The sequence below is a fragment of the Rhinichthys klamathensis genome, unplaced genomic scaffold, assembly GCF_029890125.1.
Source record: "Rhinichthys klamathensis goyatoka isolate OS25496 unplaced genomic scaffold, OSU_Roscu_1.1 h1tg000064l_1, whole genome shotgun sequence".
NCBI lineage: Eukaryota > Metazoa > Chordata > Actinopteri > Cypriniformes > Leuciscidae > Rhinichthys > Rhinichthys klamathensis.
Genome location: NW_026606607.1, coordinates 2972660 through 2994363, shown reverse-complemented (window position 1 = coordinate 2994363; position 21704 = coordinate 2972660). Strand labels below are relative to the sequence as shown.

The following is a 21704-nucleotide window of genomic DNA, read 5'->3' as shown; positions in this document are numbered from 1 at the left end:
AATATGTGGAATTTAAAAGATTATATTTTTGTATACGCCTCCAACAATCATTTTTTGGTTTTATTCGGTCAGTACTGTGTGTTCTGTTCTGGCCAGCAGAGGGCGTCTGCTCTTGCGTTCTTCTGCCCCGTTAAAGACCCGCAAAGTAGCCAAAAGCTTTGCCTGACTCGTTTTCCAGAAATGTAACCGTAATTTACTTGTGTAAGATTAAAATTAGTATCACATTTATACAATAAATATCAGCTCTTATACAATCGTGAATAAACATAAACAATCTTTTTTTTCCAGTTGACTTTTTATTTTTTAAACACTTTTGGGCGGCTAAACAACCGCGTTTTAGGACCCAAATTTATGTCGCACATTTCAAATTTCAAAACAAACTCGTCGCGCTTGTCAACAGTGAGAATGGATGCGGTGGATTGAACGCAGGACTGCCTTATTCAAACTATTACAGTTCGAATGCATGTTGCCAGCGTTTTAAAGCTTTTGTGGTGATATGTGTTTGATTTTCAACACAGTAATCACCATAAAATTGTTTTTATTCGTCTCATGTGAATGAGGCATCTGCCTGCAAGACAAGTGGTCTAACGTTAAGTTAGTTGGATTAAAATTGATATTTGAAGCGACGGCAGAGATGGAGGCTCATGGATCTTCATCTGAAGGCTCAAGCAGCGCAGTGAAAGCTCCCTCCATCGAGGACTTCGTGCTGGTCAAACCCATCAGTCGAGGAGCCTTTGGGAAAGTTTACCTGGCCAGAAAGACAATTAACTCCAAACTCTATGCAATCAAGGTATACAGCTATTTAATCATTTCTTATTCTATATAAGATAGAATACAATTCATAATTATTATGAGCATTTTATTATATTCGATTAAGTAGGTATTTATTTATCAAAATGAAAAAATGATGGTCGCGAAACATTTATTAATAATGCGCAGAATTTCTGAGCTAACAATGTCGAAGACCTGTTTCAAGAAACGCGAAGGAAGGAGAAAAGGTGGATTTTAGTTTTAAAGTGATTTCCTTGTATGTCTGAAGGGAAAATGGGATCAGGTACGAGGTAAAAGCTTGGGTTCGAGTGGTGTTCAATTCGTTAAAGATGAAGTTTTCACACTCGCTATTTAACCAAGAGTTCCTGCAAGAGGGGGGGAGGTATTTTGATTAAAGATCATAAGGGCACATTGCTTAAAGTGCACGTTTAAATCTTTTCTAAGAAATACTGCAATATTTAAAAATAAAAAAGATCTTTATATTGATCTTTAACTCGATGCCATCAATATTTGCTATTATTTATGTAATCAATCAACTGGGGAAATTGGTGATATCTATTATAAGTTAACTTTTTTAAAATTTGTTTTCACCATTTTGAAATTGTTAGCATTGATTAACAAAATGCTGCTTTTGTTTGGCAGGTGGTGAAGAAAGCAGACATGGTGGACAAGAACATGACTGATCAGATGAAAGCTGAGAGAGATGCTCTGGCTCTCAGTAAAAGTCCTTTCATTGTGCACCTGTTTTACTCGCTTCAAACCTCAACTAAAGTATATCTGGTACGTATAAGGGTGAATCTCATGAAAACCTGTACAGGTTACATTAAAAAAGAACTGAAGTAGAAAATGTTGAGTTGAAATAAAAAATAATGTCAAAAATGTATTTATTAATTTCACCTCAGCATTTATTTCTACATTAATGTGAAATTTTAACTGGTTCAAGTATGTTTGATACTTTCATAGGTGATGGAGTATCTGATTGGAGGAGATGTGAAATCACTTCTTCATATTTATGGGTACTTTGATGAGGACATGTCTCTGAAATACATCTCTGAGGTCTCGATCGCTCTCGATTACCTTCACAGACACCGCATTATTCACAGGTATTTCTGAAACTGAGGAATTGAGTCATTTCGTCTTTTGTTTGTCAAACTAACTGACTTTTTTTGTCATTTGATACAGGGACTTAAAACCCGACAACATGCTCATCTCGAATGAGGGTCACATTAAGCTCACAGACTTTGGCCTCTCCAAGGTTAAACTTGACAGGGGTAAGGTTTTTTTATTTTTATTATTATGTATTTATTTAAACAACCAAAATGCTAAAATACTTGGTCTTTATTGTGATATTAACAACTTTTTCCTTTCCCTCTATCCAGAACTAAACCTGATGGACATTTTAAACACACCTTCTTTAGTGAAACCTAAAAAAGATTATTTCAGAACACCTGGTCAAGTTCTTTCACTGATAAGCTCTCTTGGTCTCGTGAGTAGATTTTCAGATTCATATAATTTGTATTTTATATGGCTCAACAATAAGGTGTTTTTTTCCCCTCACAGTTCTGTTATTCATGTTAATAGCCTTTCCACCTAGTAAATCCAGATTTTTTTTTATTTTTTTTTTATGTACTGTTGATCAAATAAATACAGCCTTAGTGAGCATAAGAGACTTCTTTCAAAAGCAAAAATCAAACCAACCCCAAACTTTAAATGGTGCTGTAAATCATTTTAAAATCAGTTAGTGGTTGAATTGTCTGAACTAGTTGGTTTGAAGGAAGTGTACGATTAGGGTTCACCGGACCCCGTTGAGGCGTGCTATTCATATGGAACGTGTGCTTGTTTAAAAACGGCTTGACGAAGTGCAACAGAACTGTGGGGTCTTGGTACATTTTTTTAAAACTTCACGCTGTCTTAATACAACGTTCACAGTTCACACCACAAGATATTGAAAATAGCAGTGAGATGCAACAGCCATCTGCATGTGTATGTTACATAAAGTAGTGCAGACTGAATATAAAGAACGTGCAGCCCTTTGAAAGTAAATCTCTATGATCTTCTATTACTCAACTATCACAGCAAGTTTACAACACAAAATATCTTTGCAAGATATAAAAAAGCATAAACCAGATGACAGTGACGACACTGTACTAGCCTTATAGATAAAGTGACGATCCGTTATCTGGCCCGGGCCATCAATCATTCTTATTTATGAGCCATGTTATATATATATATATATCTACTTGTTTGAAACAGCTTGTATAATACATTATATTTTTGATTTGAAATGCAGAATACCCCGGTGACAGAGAGCAAGCGTCACAGCAGCACAGTGTTTGGCAGTCCCAAGTCCTGTGGGAAACTCAAGCAGAGGAATACTTCTCTGTGTTCTCCTCTGCTGAAGAGACGGACAGAGTACCTGAAATACCCAGTAGGCACAAATCAAGCTTTAGGTACGTGTCAGAATAATGTTCATCCGGAGTGTGTCATCAGTGTTATTGAGAATGTCATTTGTTTTTGCTGTGAATGAACAATGAAAAGCCTAACATGAGCTATTCTCTAGGATCCAACAGTGTGTTCAGTCCTGGCCTGCTGGCTCGGAGTTTGACACCAAGGCTGATGAAATCCAGGAAGAGATTCGAGAGTGTTGGAAGCACCCACTCGTGCCAGTTACCATCCACTACTGATTCTGAAGACTGTGTCAGCCCAATGTGGGAAGATGAGCAGGTTTGTTTCAGCATTACTGTTGAAGGGCTTTTGGTTCATAGCACATTGATCAATACTATATTGTCTGCATAAGATAAGAAGTAACAAAGTAAACACTATAATCAGTCATTTAAAAAGCAACAAGTGAATTTAGGTTTCACAAGATTATAATAAACTGTATGAAAAATGGATATTCATTTTAAGATTAGCTGAACATTAAATTTAAGTGTTATGAAATAAGTGTTTTTGGATATTAAAGGGATAGTTCACTTTGAAATTAATTTTTGATATGTTTTAGCTTACCTCAAGGGCATCCAAGATGTAGGTGTCTTTGTTTCCGCAGTAGTTTCAATTTTGATATTTTTAGGTCAAACCGTTCTTGTCTGTCAGTCATATAATGCAGGTCTATGGTCACCACCTCAAAGAGCATGCACAGAGAAGTCCAAATTAAACATGATTTAATGACTCGTAAATGTAAGTATACATTGATGGCCTAAGACACGAAACGAGCGGTTTGTGTGAGAAAATAAACAGTATTTAGATCGTTTTTACCTCTTGCAACGCACAGACCGAAGCGCCGGCGCCCTCAGATCACTTGGACGTGGCTGTGTTTACAAGAGGTAAAAACTATATAAATACTGTTCGTTTTCTCACACAAACCGCTCGTTTCGTGTCTTAGGCCATCAATGTGTACTTACATTTACGAGTCATTAAATCATGTTTAATATGGACTTCTCTGTGCATGCTCTTTGAGGTGGTGACCATAGACCTGCATTATATGACTGACAGACAAGAACGGTTTGACCTAAAAATATCAAAATTGAAACTACTGCGGAAACAAAGACACCTACATCTTGGATGCCCTTGAGGTAAGCTAAAACATATCAAAAATTAATTTCAAAGTGAACTATCCCTTTAACTTCAAATAAGCATTTTATGCAAAATGTTATCAAAGTATTAAAAAATAGAGTAAATATGCAGCACAATTAAATATTGAATCAAACTAATAACAGTACGGTACCAATATATTGTGCATATGTAAAATAAATCCTTAAATTATTGTATTATCACAAAGTACAAAAATAACAGTATTTTTTCAAATACAATATTCTAATTATTTTATGTATTTTATTATATTTTATATTATATATGATATCACACACATCACATTTCTTGGGTAAGTACACGTACTGTAGGATAAATTGTAACCGAGATATTAATATTGAATAATTGAAAATAACAGTACTTTTTGAAAATATTTTAAAGTATAATTAATCCCTGTTGATAGCAAAGCTGACTTTTTCACTGTCGCATGATCCTTCAGAAATCATTCTAATATGCTAATTTAGTCCTCACAACACATTTGTTATTATTATCAATGTTGAAATTGAAAACCACGATACAAATTTTTCAGGATTCTCTATAGAAAAGAAAGTTCAAAATAACAGCATTATTTGAAAGTAAAATTATAAATGTCTTCACTGTCACTTTTGATCAGGTTGTTGTTTCCTTGTTAAATAAAAGTATTAATTTCTTTTTTAAAAACACACTGACCCTAAACTTTTAAACAGTAGTGTATATGATAATAAAAAAAATCAACCTGACAATGTCTTGCAATTCTAGAATTTACTAGATGGCGAGAACCTTCCTCAGGGAAACGGAAGAGAAAGGGTCAATAGAATGTCAAAAAACATGTCCTTGACGCCTGTGGAGAGGAGGAACATGTTTCCAGCACGAGCTCAGGATCACAGCAATGTTTTGACTCCGCTCAATAACCAACTGGACAATAGCAGAAATATTAAACCAGATATTTCTGCAAAAAGGCTCCAGTTCAGTGCAACCAAGCACAGTGCCACACCACTGAGTAAGGCTGTTCCCCATCAGTCATTTGGGAACAGTTTTATGAAGCCAGAGCCGCCAATAGAGCCCACAGTCTCAGTAAAGAGAGCGTTTGAAGAAGTAGAGAAGAGCCCAGAGCAGGCTGAGATCCCCTGCAAGAAAAACAATGCCGTGTACAAAAGGTCCTTCCATATTCCTGAGGGCAACTCAACGGCCAACACAGGCTTGACGGAAATTTTCTCAATTGTGGGGCTAGATGATGTTAAAACTGCACCGATAAGTCAACAGTACAGTGCGAGAATGGGCCCAAAGCAATCTAGTCCCGTAGCTGTGGCCAAAAATCTATTCTCTGATCTCGAAGATCAAGGCGAGGGGATGGCTTTGCTTAAAGCAGAGACCAACTTGAGCTCCCCAACCTCACCTGGCGATGCCCGAAGTATCAAAAGAAGCCTTAGTTTAGACTTGGATGGCTCGGCCCATGAGATGTCACTGGTTGCTAACACGCCACAAAAATCGACAGACTTCAAACATGAGGCTTTGTCGTTCTCTTTCGAGGAGCTGGATGAAAGCGAGATTTCCGTAGTCACACCGGCAGCTCGGCCCACAATAGCTCCTCCAAAGCATAGCAGCTCAAAGCAACATAGGGCTGAATCCGAGGGTTCTCTTCTTGATCATCCTCATAGGCTATCTGACAGTATGATCAAATCACCTGGCTTCCTCAAACCCAAGAACGTGGTTGCGTTCAGGAGCTACTGCAGCTCCATAAACCGCTCTTGTACATCACATCTCAGCCTAGCCTCTTTGGATGCCATGGAGATGTCTGCGTCAACCTCCTTCCACAATGCCCAGTCTGCAGTGACTCCCGTTCAGAAGAAAAGGCCCAGTCTGAGCAGCTCACTTTACCAGGTGAGGAGCCTTTTGGAGATTTTTGGAACTCAAACAAGACTGAGGAAAAGGATTTGAGTTGCAATCAAATATTTAAAAATGAAATGGTCATATTTTCTTTTTCTTTTCTAGACTCCACAGCAGATGATTGTGTCTCAAACTCCCTACAGAACACCAAAAAGTGTCCGTAGAGGTCCAGAACGTGTGGAAGGGGCTCCTATTTTGGGAACTCCTGACTACTTGGCACCAGAACTTTTATTAGGCAAACCTCATGGTAAGAGTTTGAGTGATTAGTATGTAAAATATGTTTATCTTGTGATGATATGTGGCTCAAATATTAGTTGTTAATGGTAATTGTCTACCATTATGGATTTTTGCAATGGCTGAGAGCAGGGTGTCCAACAGCTCATATAATACAAAAATGTGCAATGCATATGTCTTTAAATTAAGCATTGGATACAGTGCACTTACTCTGTACATGTAGTTATATATAAAAAAAAAAATCACCCAACCTTAAACCTAACAATATCGCCAAACATGTCCCTAACCTTTCCCGTATCCCACCTCAATAGCAGCATAAGGGCTCTGCAATGCAACATTACAATTGTACAATTCATTTTTGTTACACAATACATATAAAGTGGGAATGAATCTTTTACTTTGCTTCTTTAACATATGTTATGTTTTAGTTTCAGGGTCTGTACGTTATGGTAAGTATGCTAAAAAGTATTTGTTGAGAGTCTAAGCCATGGAGATGTTGGTGCATGTGTGGGCAGCTTACCCTTCCCGCATTAGATAAGGACATGGCTGACTAATTCCATCATGGGTCGCAGCTTTTGTGATTGGTGGCTCCTGATTTATCAACCCTTAATGCTTCAGTAATGCTGGATGTCTCAACTCTGTTGGGATGTTATGACAGTGCTTGGGAATTCTGGGGCATTATACTAAAAAAGCCATTTTGATGTTAACATTTTTTCTGGCATTCCAGTTTGTTGTACAGTCAAGTAAAAGTAATTTGTGGCTTAACTTTGCTTTCGAAACATTGCACTGTTCGAGCGGACCATGTCAACTTGCGTCTCAAACGAGGGTGCGAGTTTGGGGCAGGACGGCCTGTATAGCTGACCAATGGAAGTCTTTGGGATGGTTTGGAAATGTTTTGGTGCAACAAATTGTCGTATGCGAACAGCCAAGCGATAGCCTTTCAACGGTGCTCAACACTTGCTCATTTAGAGTTTTTCATCTCTGTCCAGAGTCTGCAGCGTCTCCAGATTTTATGACCAGGGCTTGACATTAACTTTTTGCTCATCAGCTACTGTGGCAAGTGGTTTTCCAGAGTTACTAGCCACTCAGCATTTTCACTGGCCACAACTACCATATTGTTTTTTTTTTTATACTATCTCATAATTTGGCATCAGGTATAGACTGCTGGCACTTTAAGACCTGACGCACGGATCCATTATACTGTTACACATGATTTTTCTTTCTCAACTGTTTACATTGAAGGCCTGTTTACACCGGGACGAATTTCGCGCGCGTTATTCGCCGATGTTTAACGCCTCGTGACTTAACAAAGGGCGCCTATGTGAGTGTGCACACCGACGCGAAAAACGCCACGTGTAAAAGCGTCATTTTTTTAAATACGCCTCGGGTTTGTTTTTTTGGTTTGACGCGCCGCGTCAAAAACTATCCGACCAATGAGATTGGCGCTTTTGCTCACGTGTCTGGAGCTTCTGAAGTTACAGTAAAACACAACTTGGGGGCGCTCAAACACAAAACGGTCTTGCCGAGCACACAAACGTAACGGCGAAGAAGATGCGCCAAGTATCGTCTACACACCATAGATATACATAATAAAGGCTAGATGTCTCGTCCGCGCTGCTGGCCAATGGCCTTTATTATGGATATCTATGGTCTACACTGCCGGGAAGAAATAAGACGAGGAAGATGCAAGGCAAGATGAATGTAGAGCTGCTGGTCTCGTTGGTGTCGGAACATAAAGAACTATGACAAACGTGACAGCGACTACAAAATAGGACTATTTCTGTTTTACATTAAGCGCCATCTAATGTCAGGGAATGAATTGGCATGTCCACTCGGCTCAACGTCAGCGAAAATCGATTGGGTGTGAACACAAAAAACGCGTTGAAAAACGCTGACGAATAACGCGCGCCGATATTCGTCCCGGTGTGTACGAGCCTTCACTTAAAACAACTGACTATGTCAACTGACATTATTTTGTGTGTATTTGAACTTTTAAGCGCAATAAGCAGCGAAAAAGAACTCCATTTAGTACTGAGAGGCGGCTTTATGTGCGCACACTTTGGGCGCGAGCACAAAATGCAAGGCAGGACTCGTTTTTGTGAATTGGGAATTGATTGGATCGTTGAATGGTTTGTTTAGCTATTGCTGTGATCTCTCATGTCATCAGAGAAGAGCTGAGATGTCGCTCAAGAAGGAGGAAAAGTTATTTTGATTAACAATTATGAGTGCATGAGCAAGCTGAGTCTACAGAGTATGAACAATTAGAAAAAATCTGCCGACTTGTGTACAATGGTGATGACAAAATTGGTTGTGCTAGGGCTAAACGATTAAATCCCAATTAACATGGAAATCGTGCTTAACCGATTTGGATTATTCCGAATATGAAATCACAAAGCCCTAGGTTGCACACTGTACGAATACCCTAGTGTATACATAAAAACTGATGTTTACTTTTTAAACCCAAAGTATACTTTAGTTTTTGCATGTATGCGAGGGTATGCATACAATGCGTACCGCAAATTTCGAGAAATGGCTCAGCAATTGGACAAAGATGAAACTTTTTTTTTTTAGCATGTGGACCTCCTGTGTTTGTGAATACTATTAAATGAGGTATGCTTTTAAAAAGTGCAAATATGCTTCGTTAAATCTCATGCATAATTTAGGTTTATCAATTTGAACAAACTGTGGCATTCAATTAGTCCTGCACCGTTTGTCGCATAGCCATTAAAAACAGACAGTGGCTATTTGCATAAGTCTAAATGGCAACAAAAAGTATTTTCTTTGTACCGTAAGTGCAAACGCGTCAAACTCTGGTCAGTCGCATCAAAAGCTAACACCACCTACCGAACTCTTACTATTTACTCGTACTATTTCTCCATTACTTTTCTAAACAAACAGACCGTTTTCACAATAAAACAGGTGAAAAAAAACTTTAGACTTGCATTGAAGAAGGGACCCAGTCAAATCTACAGACTTGAGGTGGTGGACACTTTTGATTCGGCCTTTTTTGACCACCCAGAACACCCTAGCAACTGCATAGCAACACTCTGGCAACCACTCAGCTCATCCTGGGCAGTTGTTTTCTTAAAATAGTTATTTTCACAATTCTATTCCGTGCTGCTACTGGCACAGAAACTTCACCTTTTAAGTTTATCAATGTTGAAGGTATATATTTTTTGACTGATTTTTTTTTTATTCAGTTTTGTAATGTAATATTAGCTATCTTGATTTTTGAGTTCATGTCAAGCTGGTTTTGTGTTCTGCTTTCCCTTCCCCCCCCACAAAAAATCAACTTAAGCCCACTGCTGTCACCTCTTTATAATAGTGGTCTGGTCACATTTCTAACACATTTTGAGCCATGTTGCATGTTTGCACTAATAAAACAGTGTACCTAAGTGGGTTTTTGTTCTCCAACAGATTTCATGGTGGATTGGTGGGCGTTAGGTGTCTGTCTGTTCGAGTTTCTCACAGGAGTCCCGCCCTTCAACGATGAGACTCCACAGCTGGTGTTCCAGAACATTCTCAACAGAGGTAAGAGTGTCAATGATAAATACATGCAAAAGGTGATGAAAAGAGTTTAAAAAAAAACAACAACTTAAAGTTATGTACTCCTGGATCCAACAAATGGATCTTCTGTTTTTTTTTCCTCAGCACCATTAAAAGAAAGTTGTGTTGACTGTTTCTGATCTTCATGTTCTTCATCTAATGATGTGTTCAGATATACCGTGGCCAGATGGAGACGAGGAGTTAACCCAGAATTCAAGAAGTGCCATTGAGATTCTTCTCACCATGGATGCAAACAAGCGAGCTGGCTTTAAAGGTGAATCATATTATATATCAAATTAATATTTTTAACAACTGAGAAGATAGTATTCAAACTTTTATAATAAAAGAAATCACCATTTTATAAAAATCACCTGTCAAGTTTATTATATATTACATCAGCATAAGTCAAATTGGACGACTACAGGGAGGGACTTTGAGCACAAAGGCACAACATGTAAGATTTGTGCATTAAAATATCTGAAAATCACTAGCACAGTGTTATATATTTTGTTCACTTGTGTACTTATATTATCCCAAATGTTTCCAATAATGTTTAAATCCAGTGAAATTAGCAAATTTATCCAGTGTAACATCTCTTATTATATCACCTGTCAATGGCCTCATGTCCGCTTTATCCACTAAACTTTAGGGGTGTCCCCGACTAAGGAATTTCATAGTCGAATCAGATTCGTCAAGTCCTGCCTATAGTCGACTAATAGTCGAATCATGTGTGTGGTGTTGGGGAGGGGGCGGGGCTTTAACATTTTAAAGATATTAAAGATAAAGATATAGAAGAAAATGTATAAAAACATTTTGGATCAATAAAACTAAGAAATAACATAAATAACTGCAGAAAGGCCACACTGCAGATAGGATTTGCATTTCACATGCAAATCAAATTAAATCGGCTGAATTGCCTCAGGGCTCTAGAGTGCGACCATTTTGGTGTTCTCCTTGCACGCAAGGTTGGATCATATCGTGGTCTAAACCAATCAGAGATAGAGATTGGGCGGGTCTTTGCCTCTGATTGGCTGTGGTTCAGATATTCCTGTAGGACTAAAATGCTCCGTTCTGTGTGATTGAAATAAATTGCGACCTGTCACCTGAGCACCAGAGAATCAGTAGCATCAGCTAAATAAACGCAAGAAAACAGACGACGAAGAAACTTTTAAAAATGTATGCTACTTGAACTAGGGCTAGGTGAAAAATATTGATTTCTCGATTTTAATCGATTCTCATTTTTACGAACCGTTGGGCTATGCTGTTTTCAGTTGATGAATGAATGGAACATTGTAGCGCGCATCCCATCCAATAAATCGCAATAATCTTTGTGCTTTGTTACTATTGATATGAAACAAAGTCTCAGATTTCAAATTAGGTCCATTTTCTTATGAAATTCAAAAACATAAATAGTGTGTTGTTGACGCTGTGGCGTGAGATCGCTCTGGCTCAGCTCAGCTCAAGAGAAGCAGCAGCAGCGGAGCGCACATGATCTTCTCTTGCGCCTTAATAATACCAGTTACAGCGCCAAATAAACATGAACGAGCATCTGAAAGTGTGCTAAAAGAAAGGGTACAACTTATCGAAATCCGTATCTTTCACATGGAATCGCTCAATCAGTGTTTCAACCGTGGAAAGACGTCAGTAAAACGCTTGTAAACAATGTAATGTAACGTCACATTTACCTCAGAAAAAAAACATATCCAGTGACCATAAACTCGTTAGCTAGCTAGAAAAATTAACTCTAGGGAGGAGCATTTTGCCAAATATATGCACCATATTGCATATTCATTATAATTTTTTTTAAATGTTTTTCAATATTTAATGCATGTTGTTTGAAAAAATCTGGCAAGTTTTTATGCAGCCACCATTTAAATGTTTATATTTCATATAACTTTTATTATAAAAATAAATAAAAGTGTAATTTAAGTGTTTGTGTACAAATCAGGTACCTTCAATATTATAGTAGGCTAATAAAGCATAGTGGGCTACAACTGACTCCCAGTTTACAGCATTAGTTAAGAGATTTGTTTTCCTTGAGAAAATTTGCCATGTATTGTACCTGATATCCAAAATAATCAATATTGAATCGAATTGTGAAATTTGTGTCAATACCCTGCCCTAACTTGAACAATGTAAAAACAGCACTTTAAATGTTTTATTTTTTTAAAAGATTTATATTTTTATATACAGTATAATTGTGCTTCAAATTTTTTTTTTTTTATTATTATTCTTGTTTAAAAGCATTTACATAATATATATGAATGTATATGGAGCGTGATAAAAAGGTGACCTTGAAATTGGTGACGCGAGACGAGGAAAAATTTTAGTGCACCTAAATTTTGTGCTGGTGCACCTAAATAAATAAGTTAGGCGCACCAGTGCAACCAAGGCAAAAAGTTAGTCTGGAGCCCTGTGCCTGTATGAGCATGCTCTAAGTAGGCCTACAGCGCAACATCGATGCACTGAAAAATAATCAACAATTAAGAACACAATATACATTTATAATAAATAAAAATACAAAACGAAATGAGCCAGAATCAAGTCACAAGAAGCAGAACAAATGTGTGCAAATGCCTAAAGTGCAGGGGAACAAATATTCAAAACACAAGTCACAAATAGTTAAATTAGATCACCCTGAGTGATCAATTAATAAAATAAAAATAAAGACATTATTAAAATAACGAAAGTATGGCCAGGATTGTCAACTTTGTCTTTTTAACTGCAGAAACAACAATAAACGCTAAACTGGAGTAGGGCTGTCAAAATTGCTCAAAAATGACGTTCGAATATTCCCTCTAAAAAACCCCATATATTCGAACTATTCGAATATCTGGTTGCGCATTTTGTCAATGACGCGCATTACGTTAATAACAGGACAAATTAATACAAAGAGACACAACTACTTGTATAGGTAGTTTTTTTTTTTTTTTTGTTTAAACATATTTGACAACGTATTAACTTACACAAAACCAAGTAAATCAACTAATGGCCAAGACCGCAGACCTTACTCTCGCTCGCACTCGCAGGCTCTCTCTCTCTCTCTCTCTCTCTCGCCCTCACGCTCTCTGCGCATAACGGTTTAAATGAACAACAATAAACAAATGTTGAGTGCTGATCAAGAGTTTTGTACAAGCAATTTAAAGGTGCTCTAAGCGATGTCACGCGTTTTTTAGGCCAAAACATTTTTTGTCACATACAGCAAACATCTCCTCACTAACCGCTGGCTGCCTGTCCCCTGAACACACTGTAAAGAAACGCGATCTCTGTAGACAACCCAGGCTTCACAAACAGCAACAAAAGCAAACTGCGGCGACCCGCTCCACAAAACATAACAAACTGTTCCAGCCAATGACCGACAAGAAGGGTTTGGGGGCGGGGTTTGGGGGGTTAGTGTGCGGATGAGGAGGAGGGAGGGTCTAGCTAGCCTCCGTTTTGTTTGACAATAGTTCGAACGTCAACAAGAAGTGACGTAACCCAGGATCGCTTAGAGAACCTTTAAGGTCGCGACTCATGTCCTAAATATAGCAGGCTTCATTCGGTGATTCCGAGCGAGCTGTGCTGTGGTACACTGCTGCTAGCCTGCTACTATGGCTATTTCGAGGGCGTCTGGCCACGCCCCCATTGGCGGGCTCTGACGTGTCTGATGTAATGCTAGCTCATTGGCGCACACGTTGGAGGCGCCCGTGCCATTGGATGTGCAGTTGACGCAGCACAGCCAATGAGTGAGCCAGACACTCACTGTGCTATCTGTCTGTGCAGCTGGAAAATGCCTTTTACATTTTAAGCTTCAGAATTTTGCCACTCGCAAAGCAGACAGCCGCGCCTCTGCTACCGCGGGCGTGTTTTTCCACATGATTCGAATATTAATTTTCACCTTCGAATTTCTGTTTTTTAAAACTATTCGAATATATATTCGAATTTAGAATATTCGTTGACAGCCCTAAACTGGAGCGGCAGTCTTTTTAGCTAAACATGTTCACAGTATCCAAAAATCAAATTAGAACCGGCTGAAATGTTTTGAAATCACTTGTACCCATACCTGATCGAAAAAACAAAATCCAGTCTTTCACTCGGCCTGTGTCCGTTTGAGTCTTTTCAAATTGTGTGCGCGGATAAAATACATTCTAAAACGCTTAACGTGAAAAACGCTTAACGGCTTAATGTCCTAAAACTGTTATATTAAAAGATCAAATTCTGTACACACCTTATTTATAAAGCATATATAGCCTACAGAAAAGCAGATGAGCCCAGAATATGAACGCAACGCGTTTTATTATAGGCTACGTTAAGCATTTTCCTCCCATAGAAAACCGTTAAAGAAAAAGCTTTACGTGACTTTCTATCTGAGAAACGCGTTGCGTTCATATTCTGGGTTCATCTGCTTATCTGCACATGGAATGGTTTCTTAAGGTGTGTAGCCTACTGTGTACATACATTAAGTACGTAAAAGTGCCATTTAAGCGTTTTAAAAGCTTTTAAGCGTTTTAGAACGTCCCGAGGAAAACCAACCTGTTAACGTTGGCCAGCAGAAGTGCGATCATGGTTTTCCTGATGCTAAATCCAGCCTTGGAGAATATCCTTTCTGATGGTGTGCATCTTTAGATTTTCTTATCCCAGACATTTTTAAAGATTTAAATCCCTGCCGACAAGACGCTCCTCTGTCGGTCACGGATCGAAAGTGAAACTTAAATCTGTCACGGGGTGTTTGGATTCATTCACGCTGCACGCACGTTAAAAAATATTTATTAAAAGCTTCTTTCTTTGCACATTTTTATTGACAGCATTATCATAATAGGCTGTATATTAACGTATTGACAGAAAACCTGTAGTTCTATGTGAAATCAGACATTGAGCACACTCATATAGCCAAAATGACATAATCCTCGTTTAATAACACATCGGCGAAGATTCGACCGTGAGATTGGTAGTCGAATCAGGCTCCTCCTATCGAAGCATCGAATCTTCGACTATTCGGGGTCACCCCTACTAACCACTGAAGTTTTTCAATTGGATTGGTGTTTATTCTCTTTAGCAGGCAGTGTGAAGTATTTCACTCAGTTCGCTGATCATTCCGATCCAGTTTCAGCGAGTAAAGAATACATTTATACTCATGTGCGTTATGTATTATAAATGTTATCATCTCTGACATGTTGAAGCCGCTCAGGCCGCCATTTTCTCCTTCTCGGAAAGCAATAACATACTCAAAACATCTGGAAGTGTGGGTTTTCCAGGTAATGCCTGCACTATCTGGACCCTTTGCTTCCTGTAAATACTACTGTGTATTATGCACGTTATTTTTTGATGAACATCGATGTTGTGATATTTAAATGTGGATTTTTTCTTTTTTTTCTTAGCCGACAAGTATTCAGTGAAGCGATTGATGTCTATGGGTGTGAAAAGATCTTGACCAAAAATTAACACACCTCTTGATGGAAATAACATTGCATTTATTTCCATGAAAAGTTTTTTCAATTGTTGCTCAAGATCTTGTATTGGTAATATGCGTACGCATTTTTCCACGCACATAACGGGATTTATAAAAAATAAACTTGGCGTAAAGTGTGCACCGTAAGGATGCTCTTGACCGTGCGTACACACTCTTTTAGAAGAGTATGTGTTTTGGCGACACCAACTGGCCCAAATAGCAATAACTATATAAAATGAAAAACTTCTAAATTATCCTATTACATCACCCAATAAATCAAATTGCATCAACCTATATTATCATTATCAGCATTCTTAACCAGGTGCAAATACTATTTTTTTGTAATGAATGGAATAGCTAACCTGCATGCAAACTCTGACCCATGCGTACGAACGTTTTGGAGATGGAGCAGTTTGGCGACACCAATGGTTAGCTCGAGTTAAATGTCTTTTTGGTCACTTTTAGACAGAAAATCTAAAGAAAATTATACATATACAGAAAGATAATACAAATATAATTTCACTCACCAAACCTATCACTTGAAGCAAATATCCACCCCTTCTTAAATATCCGCGCCAGCGAGTGCGTTGGGCCGTTTAGTGAAACTGACGCAGATGAAGTAAAACTGTAAATCTTCATTATGAGTCCATCATAAATACAGTGCATGTTCACAATTTCAGTTTCAATAAATAAATGAATGATTTAAACTATGTTTTACTTCTGATAAACAATTAGATTAAATATGCCATTCTCATGGTGTTAAACACTTAAACTAGGCTACATGAAATAATTACTGAGAAGTTACAACATTTTTATATTCAATAAATATTTGTTGTGGATGTAATGCTTTTGAACACTTTTCCTCTTGCATGCTGCCTGTGTTTTAATGTGTTAACTACATAGATAATTGCTTATCATGATAGCAGATTGTCTGAGAAAATGTTTTCGTGCAAATAATGCACAACAAGGTCTATCTGTTTCCATTAAAAATATAAATCAATTAAAATATTATTTGGCCAGTGGAAAAGATTGAGAAAAACGTTCTCTGAAATGCATTTTGCACTATTTTATTTTATTTATTTAAAAAACAAGGGAAGGATGGGCTGCTAAATGATTTTTATTATTGTAATGTGACGGCACATCCGTATTTCATATTTTCCTAATGTCTTCTACCGTTAAACATGTTATCATGTGGATGAATAATCATATGCAAATGATATGCAGATGAGGATATGCATAGTAAAACTAGGCGTTATAATCTCCATATATGGTTATTTAGGGGTGGAGACGCATGTGCGCACAATCTTCCGCTGACTGGGGTTTATAAAGTGAATTTTGCGCAGGTTCTGGTGTACGCACAGTTTTATAAGTCTGAATATTTTTTGCGTACGACATTTTTGGCTTTCGGGCGCACGTACACTTTTAGTAAGGATTCTACGCACAGTTTTATAAATGAGGCCCCAGAACTCTGTAAAGTCTCCTCCAGCACATCCCAAAGACTTTCATGACTTTAAGGTCTGGAGTCAGAGGTGCCAATTCATGTGTGAAAATTATTCTTCATGCTCCTCCCAACAATTTTTTCACAATTTGAGCCTGAATCTTGACATTGTCATCCTGGAATTTGGCCACGATGTGTTTTCCTACATGGTGGTTTAAGAAATGAAAAGCTACACACTCCATCAATTAGGGTTAGAAGAACTGTTGCCAAAATTTCTTTTTTTTTTTATTGTTTTGAACTAGCATCTAAAACTTGTTAATCTTACTAACAAGAATTGTTAATGACAAATTCTTAAAACTGCCTTAAGCTCAACATTGGCATGTTTTCATGTATGTTGTGTCTTTCTGTAGAACTGAAGTATCATGCGTTCTTTGAGGGTGTGGACTGGGAAAACCTTCATCATAAGAGTATGCCCTTCATCCCTCAGCCCGATGATGAGACGGACACCTCGTACTTCGAGGCGAGAAACACAGCCCAACATCTCACTGTATCGGGCTTCAGTCTGTAAGCACACACACACACACAAACACACTCTGTAGCGCAATGGGCTCACGCAGTATGTTCAGGTACAGCTGTGTTGTTGAAGCTCTAATGAATACAGATCCCACAGTGCTCTTGTTTGTCCTTCTCAGTTTGTCTGTTATTCATGTCAGATGTTTTTATGTTCTACAGAATGATTTAATGTTGGAAAGCGTTCTGAAATGCAGTGAACACATAAATGCTGCAAAGCTTGTGGTGTAAAATCTTCAGTTATCTTTTTTTGGGGGAAAAAAGTAATATATATTGCAACAGTACTATTTACTGTCTGATTAGTGCACATTTAGATGGAAGACTGCTGTTTTTAACTCGTTTTCTTGAAAACTACTTGTCTGATTGTAATTTTAACATGCTAAATGTTTTAACTAGTCTATAGCAAGTATGATTTTGAACATGGTTGCTGCTTCAAAAACATCAGTTTTATTCATTTGTAATTGTTTAATATACACAACACCTTAAAATGTTTGAGGATTATAACTTGTCACTTTCCTATTTTTAAGATGATTAAATAAAATACAACTGTTGTATTAATAGATGAGCGTTATTTCTGATTTTCACTTGAAACCTAAAGCCTGTGCTGTTTGTCAGATAGAAATAAATAAATTCACTACCTGGTGGCCGGTTCTCACAGAAATATGCATATAATATAGAGGCCTGATCTTCCATGGGCCCCGGCGCAACTGAGCACCACACCAGAAGTTTCGATTGCTGAGTGTGTGTGGGAGAAAGAAATCTCCAAAAATATAAATATCAAAGTAAAATGAGTTACGAATTTCTTAATTCGAGGCTACAATATATTTTTTTCTGTTTCTGTGGTATGGACTCCATGGATATATATATATATATGTGTATGTAGTTTATGTATATGTATATATACATGTCGTGTGAAAAAGAAAGGGGGCATTGTTAAAGGGATACTCCACTTTTTTTGGAAATGGGCTCATTTTACAACTCCCCCAGAGTTAAACTGTTGAGTTTTACTGTTTTTGAATCCATTCAGCCGATCTCCGGTTCTGGCGGTACCACTTTTAGCATAGCTTAGCATACATCATTGAAGTGGACAAGACCATTAGCATTTCTAAAAAAAAAAATGACCAAAGAGTTTCGATATTTTTCCTATTTAAAACTTGACTCTTCTGTAGTTACATCGTGCACTAAGACCGACGGAAAATGTAAAGTTGCGATTTTCTAGGCTGATATGGCTAGGAACTATACTCTCATTCCTGCGTAATAATCAAGAAACTTTACTGCCGTACCATGAGTGCAGCAGGCGTAATGATATGACGCAGCGCCTGAAAATAGGCCACCTTCCTTCAACACAACGGAACTATTTTCAGGCGCTGCGTCATATCATTACGCCTGCTGCTCTCATGGTACGGCAGTAAAGTTTCTTGATTATTACGCAGGAATGAGAGTATAGTTCCTAGCCATATCAGCCTAGAAAATCGCAACTTTACATTTTCCGTCGGTCTTAGTGCACGATGTCACGATAGGAAAAATATCGAAACTCTTTGGTCATTTTTTTTTTTTTAGAAATGCTAATGGTCTTGTCCACTTCAATGATGTATGCTAAGCTATGCTAAAAGTGGTACCGCCAGAACCGGAGATCGGCTGAATGGATACAAAAACGGTAAAACTCAACAGTTTAACTCTGGGGGAGTTGTAAAATGAGCCTATTTCCAAAAAAAGTGGAGTATCCCTTTAAATTCTATGGTTTTATGTATCAGGACAAAAAAATCGTCTGGTCCTTGGTAGGTTAAATTAGGTAAATACAACCTCAGATGAACAACAACACATGACACATTACACCATGTCATTATTTATTAGGGTTGGGTATCGTTTGGGTTTTATCCGATTCCAGTACCTACTCGGTATTTTTTAAACAGTTCCGGTGCTTAAACGGTTCTTAAATCGGTACTTAAGAAAATGAAACCGCACACACTTTATCAAAAAAATAATACCCTTTAATTTACAGGGCCAAACTGGACACAATGTTAACTTAAATCTTTAAACAATATAAATACAAGTAACATATGGTAATAATAAAACCAATATAAAATAAAAATTCATATTTACATAATATCAAATGAAACAATATTGGGTAACACTTTATTTTACGGTGTCCTTGTTACATATGTTACATGTACTTACTGTAGTAATTATGCGTAATTACATGCAACTAACCCTCAAACGAACCCTAATCCTACCCTATCCCTATAGTAAGTACATGTAGTTACTTAATATTACTCTGTACTTAAATATATAATTACACTGTAACAAGGACACCTTAAAATAAAGTGTAACCCAATATTGTATCAAACAATGTAATAATACTGGAGATTAATAAGGATTTCTAACAGGCAGAGCTGCCAACTCTCACGCATTGACCGTGAGACTCACGCAAATGACCCTTTTCACACAGAAAAATCGCGGACAAAGAGGACACTGACAGACAAGACAGAGAAGGTTACTTTTGATATGGAACAAATCCACAGCTGTCAGATTCTGTCAATATTTTTACGAGATTCACACAATAAATAACGTTTTTGGCTCTTTGAAATGTGACAGATCGCTGTGCGTCAGTTCAAACGGCACGTGATACAGCAGCCTACAAATTCACTGCTTCTTAGCTACGCAGCGCTGAGTGAACCTATGAAAGAGAACATCTCTGGTTACTGGTGTAACATATCCCTCAATAGGGAACGGGACGCTGCCAAGCTCCTCGCGCTGCCGACCAGCTTCCTTTTTCGGCAGAGAAATCTGAGGAGCAGATGGCGCGCGCGCGCCAACATAGTATGACGACGTAAGTGCGTCGATGCGGCGCCCGCGCCATCAGCCAATGAATTGGCTTGATTCTATATGGGATTCAGACTATCGGCAGATCGGCACACCCAGAGGGCGTTCTGACACGTAATTTTACACGTGAAATGCAGCCAAACCTTGTGAGAAAGAGCGCGCATGCGAGACAGAAGAAACTGTGCTCCAAACTGTGTAGCACCATGTAGCACACGCACGGCGGAGAGAGAGCGAGCGAGAGACCTTGTGTGTGTGTGTGTGTGTGTGTGCGCGCGTGTGTGCCTAATGAAATTAGGCACCGAAATCAGGCACCGAAATTTTCGTTCTTATTCGGTCTGGTTACTACCGTTTACGTCGGAACCGGTTCCCTATTGGCACCGAGTTTCGGTACCCAACCCTATTATTTATTTAACAAAAACTAGGCCAAAATGTAAAATCCCTACAAACTAAGTGCACATTTACTGCTTCCATAGGAATGAAGAGGGTAAGTAACAGTCAGGCGGCAGGCGCTGCTAACCAAATGACTTTGATTAATTGATCATCAGTAAGTGTGACCAACTCTATGAAAGCAGAAGTTCTGGAAGTTTGCTTGTCTGGAGCATTCAGGTGTGTGTTAACAGAATACCAAGGAGGAAAGATATCAACAATGATCTTAGAGAAGCAAATCTTGCTGCCATGCCATCAATCTGGGAAGGGTTATATTTATGGAATAGTTATGGTCCACTTATTACCTTTTTTGAGTATCTTAATCTGCCGTAAATCTCGAATACTTTGGACCAAAGATTTAAGTTTGGTCTCTTTTTAAAGAAGACAGTTTGCAATTATTGTAAAAGTGAAAAAAGTAAAAAAAAAAAAAAATCTAAAACAAGTTATAGAAGATTGTTTATTGTGAAAAATGCATAAAAAGACTTTTTAAATTTGTTGTGAAATAAATCAAAGCCATGAATCTAAACAAAGTTCAAAATTTGAGGTTGTACAAAAAAAATAGTTTTCAGTAATATTTTGTTTGGCCAGTACCAAACCTTTTCACTAAATTAATTTCACTTACCATTCGTTTCTAATGCAAAAGTACAAGTGTGAATATTTTTTCAGGACCATTTAACCTTATCGAATCATGTCCATGATTTTTTTTTTTCTTCACATAGTACCTTTACCATGTTTTGTACCATTCTGCTGAGGTAAAAAACAAAACAAAAAAAAAAACGTATAGTTTTCAGTCAAAGATGACTGAACACCAACAAACTTGTACAACGTGGTCATAATGTAATAAATTCTTTTGTTCACTTATTTTTGTGTCATCAATGCAGATGTTTTATGAAGAATTTACAACCATTCTACCAAGTTTGTTGTGTATTACAAGGTACATTACAAGGGATTTTTTTAAAAGATTATATAAAATACAACACATAAAAAATAAATACATACATCTGATAATGCAAG

The 21704-nt window shown here is 37.8% G+C and overlaps 1 protein-coding gene across 2 annotated transcripts; it reads left to right on the top strand.

Moving 5' to 3' along the window:
* Positions 1-168: 168 nt before the first annotated feature.
* On the top strand, positions 169-17999 carry mastl (microtubule associated serine/threonine kinase-like). Of its 2 annotated transcripts, XM_056249904.1 has the most exons (13): positions 169-790; positions 1414-1551; positions 1735-1874; positions 1954-2042; positions 2151-2257; positions 3062-3221; positions 3332-3495; positions 5098-6219; positions 6331-6472; positions 6888-6908; positions 9877-9990; positions 10178-10279; positions 17282-17999. In XM_056249904.1, exons 1-13 carry the CDS (start codon positions 635-637, stop codon positions 17437-17439), a joined length of 2613 nt encoding a protein of 870 aa, XP_056105879.1. In that variant the 5' UTR covers positions 169-634; the 3' UTR covers positions 17440-17999. The 2 variants fall into 2 exon arrangements, with proteins under 2 accessions (XP_056105879.1, XP_056105880.1); XM_056249905.1 differs by lacking the exon at positions 6888-6908.
* The last annotated feature ends 3705 nt before the right edge of the window (positions 18000-21704 follow it).

Excerpts from the sequence above, each read along its gene's own strand:
- mastl (XM_056249904.1), top strand. The coding sequence starts at position 635 with ATGGAGGCTCATGGATCTTCATCTGAAGGCTCAAGCAGCGCAGTGAAA. Across the intron at positions 6,909-9,876 it reads TTCAGGGTCTGTACGTTATG|ATTTCATGGTGGATTGGTGG; the intron begins GTAAGTATGCTA and ends GTTCTCCAACAG. Across the intron at positions 10,280-17,281 it reads CAAGCGAGCTGGCTTTAAAG|AACTGAAGTATCATGCGTTC; the intron begins GTGAATCATATT and ends GTCTTTCTGTAG.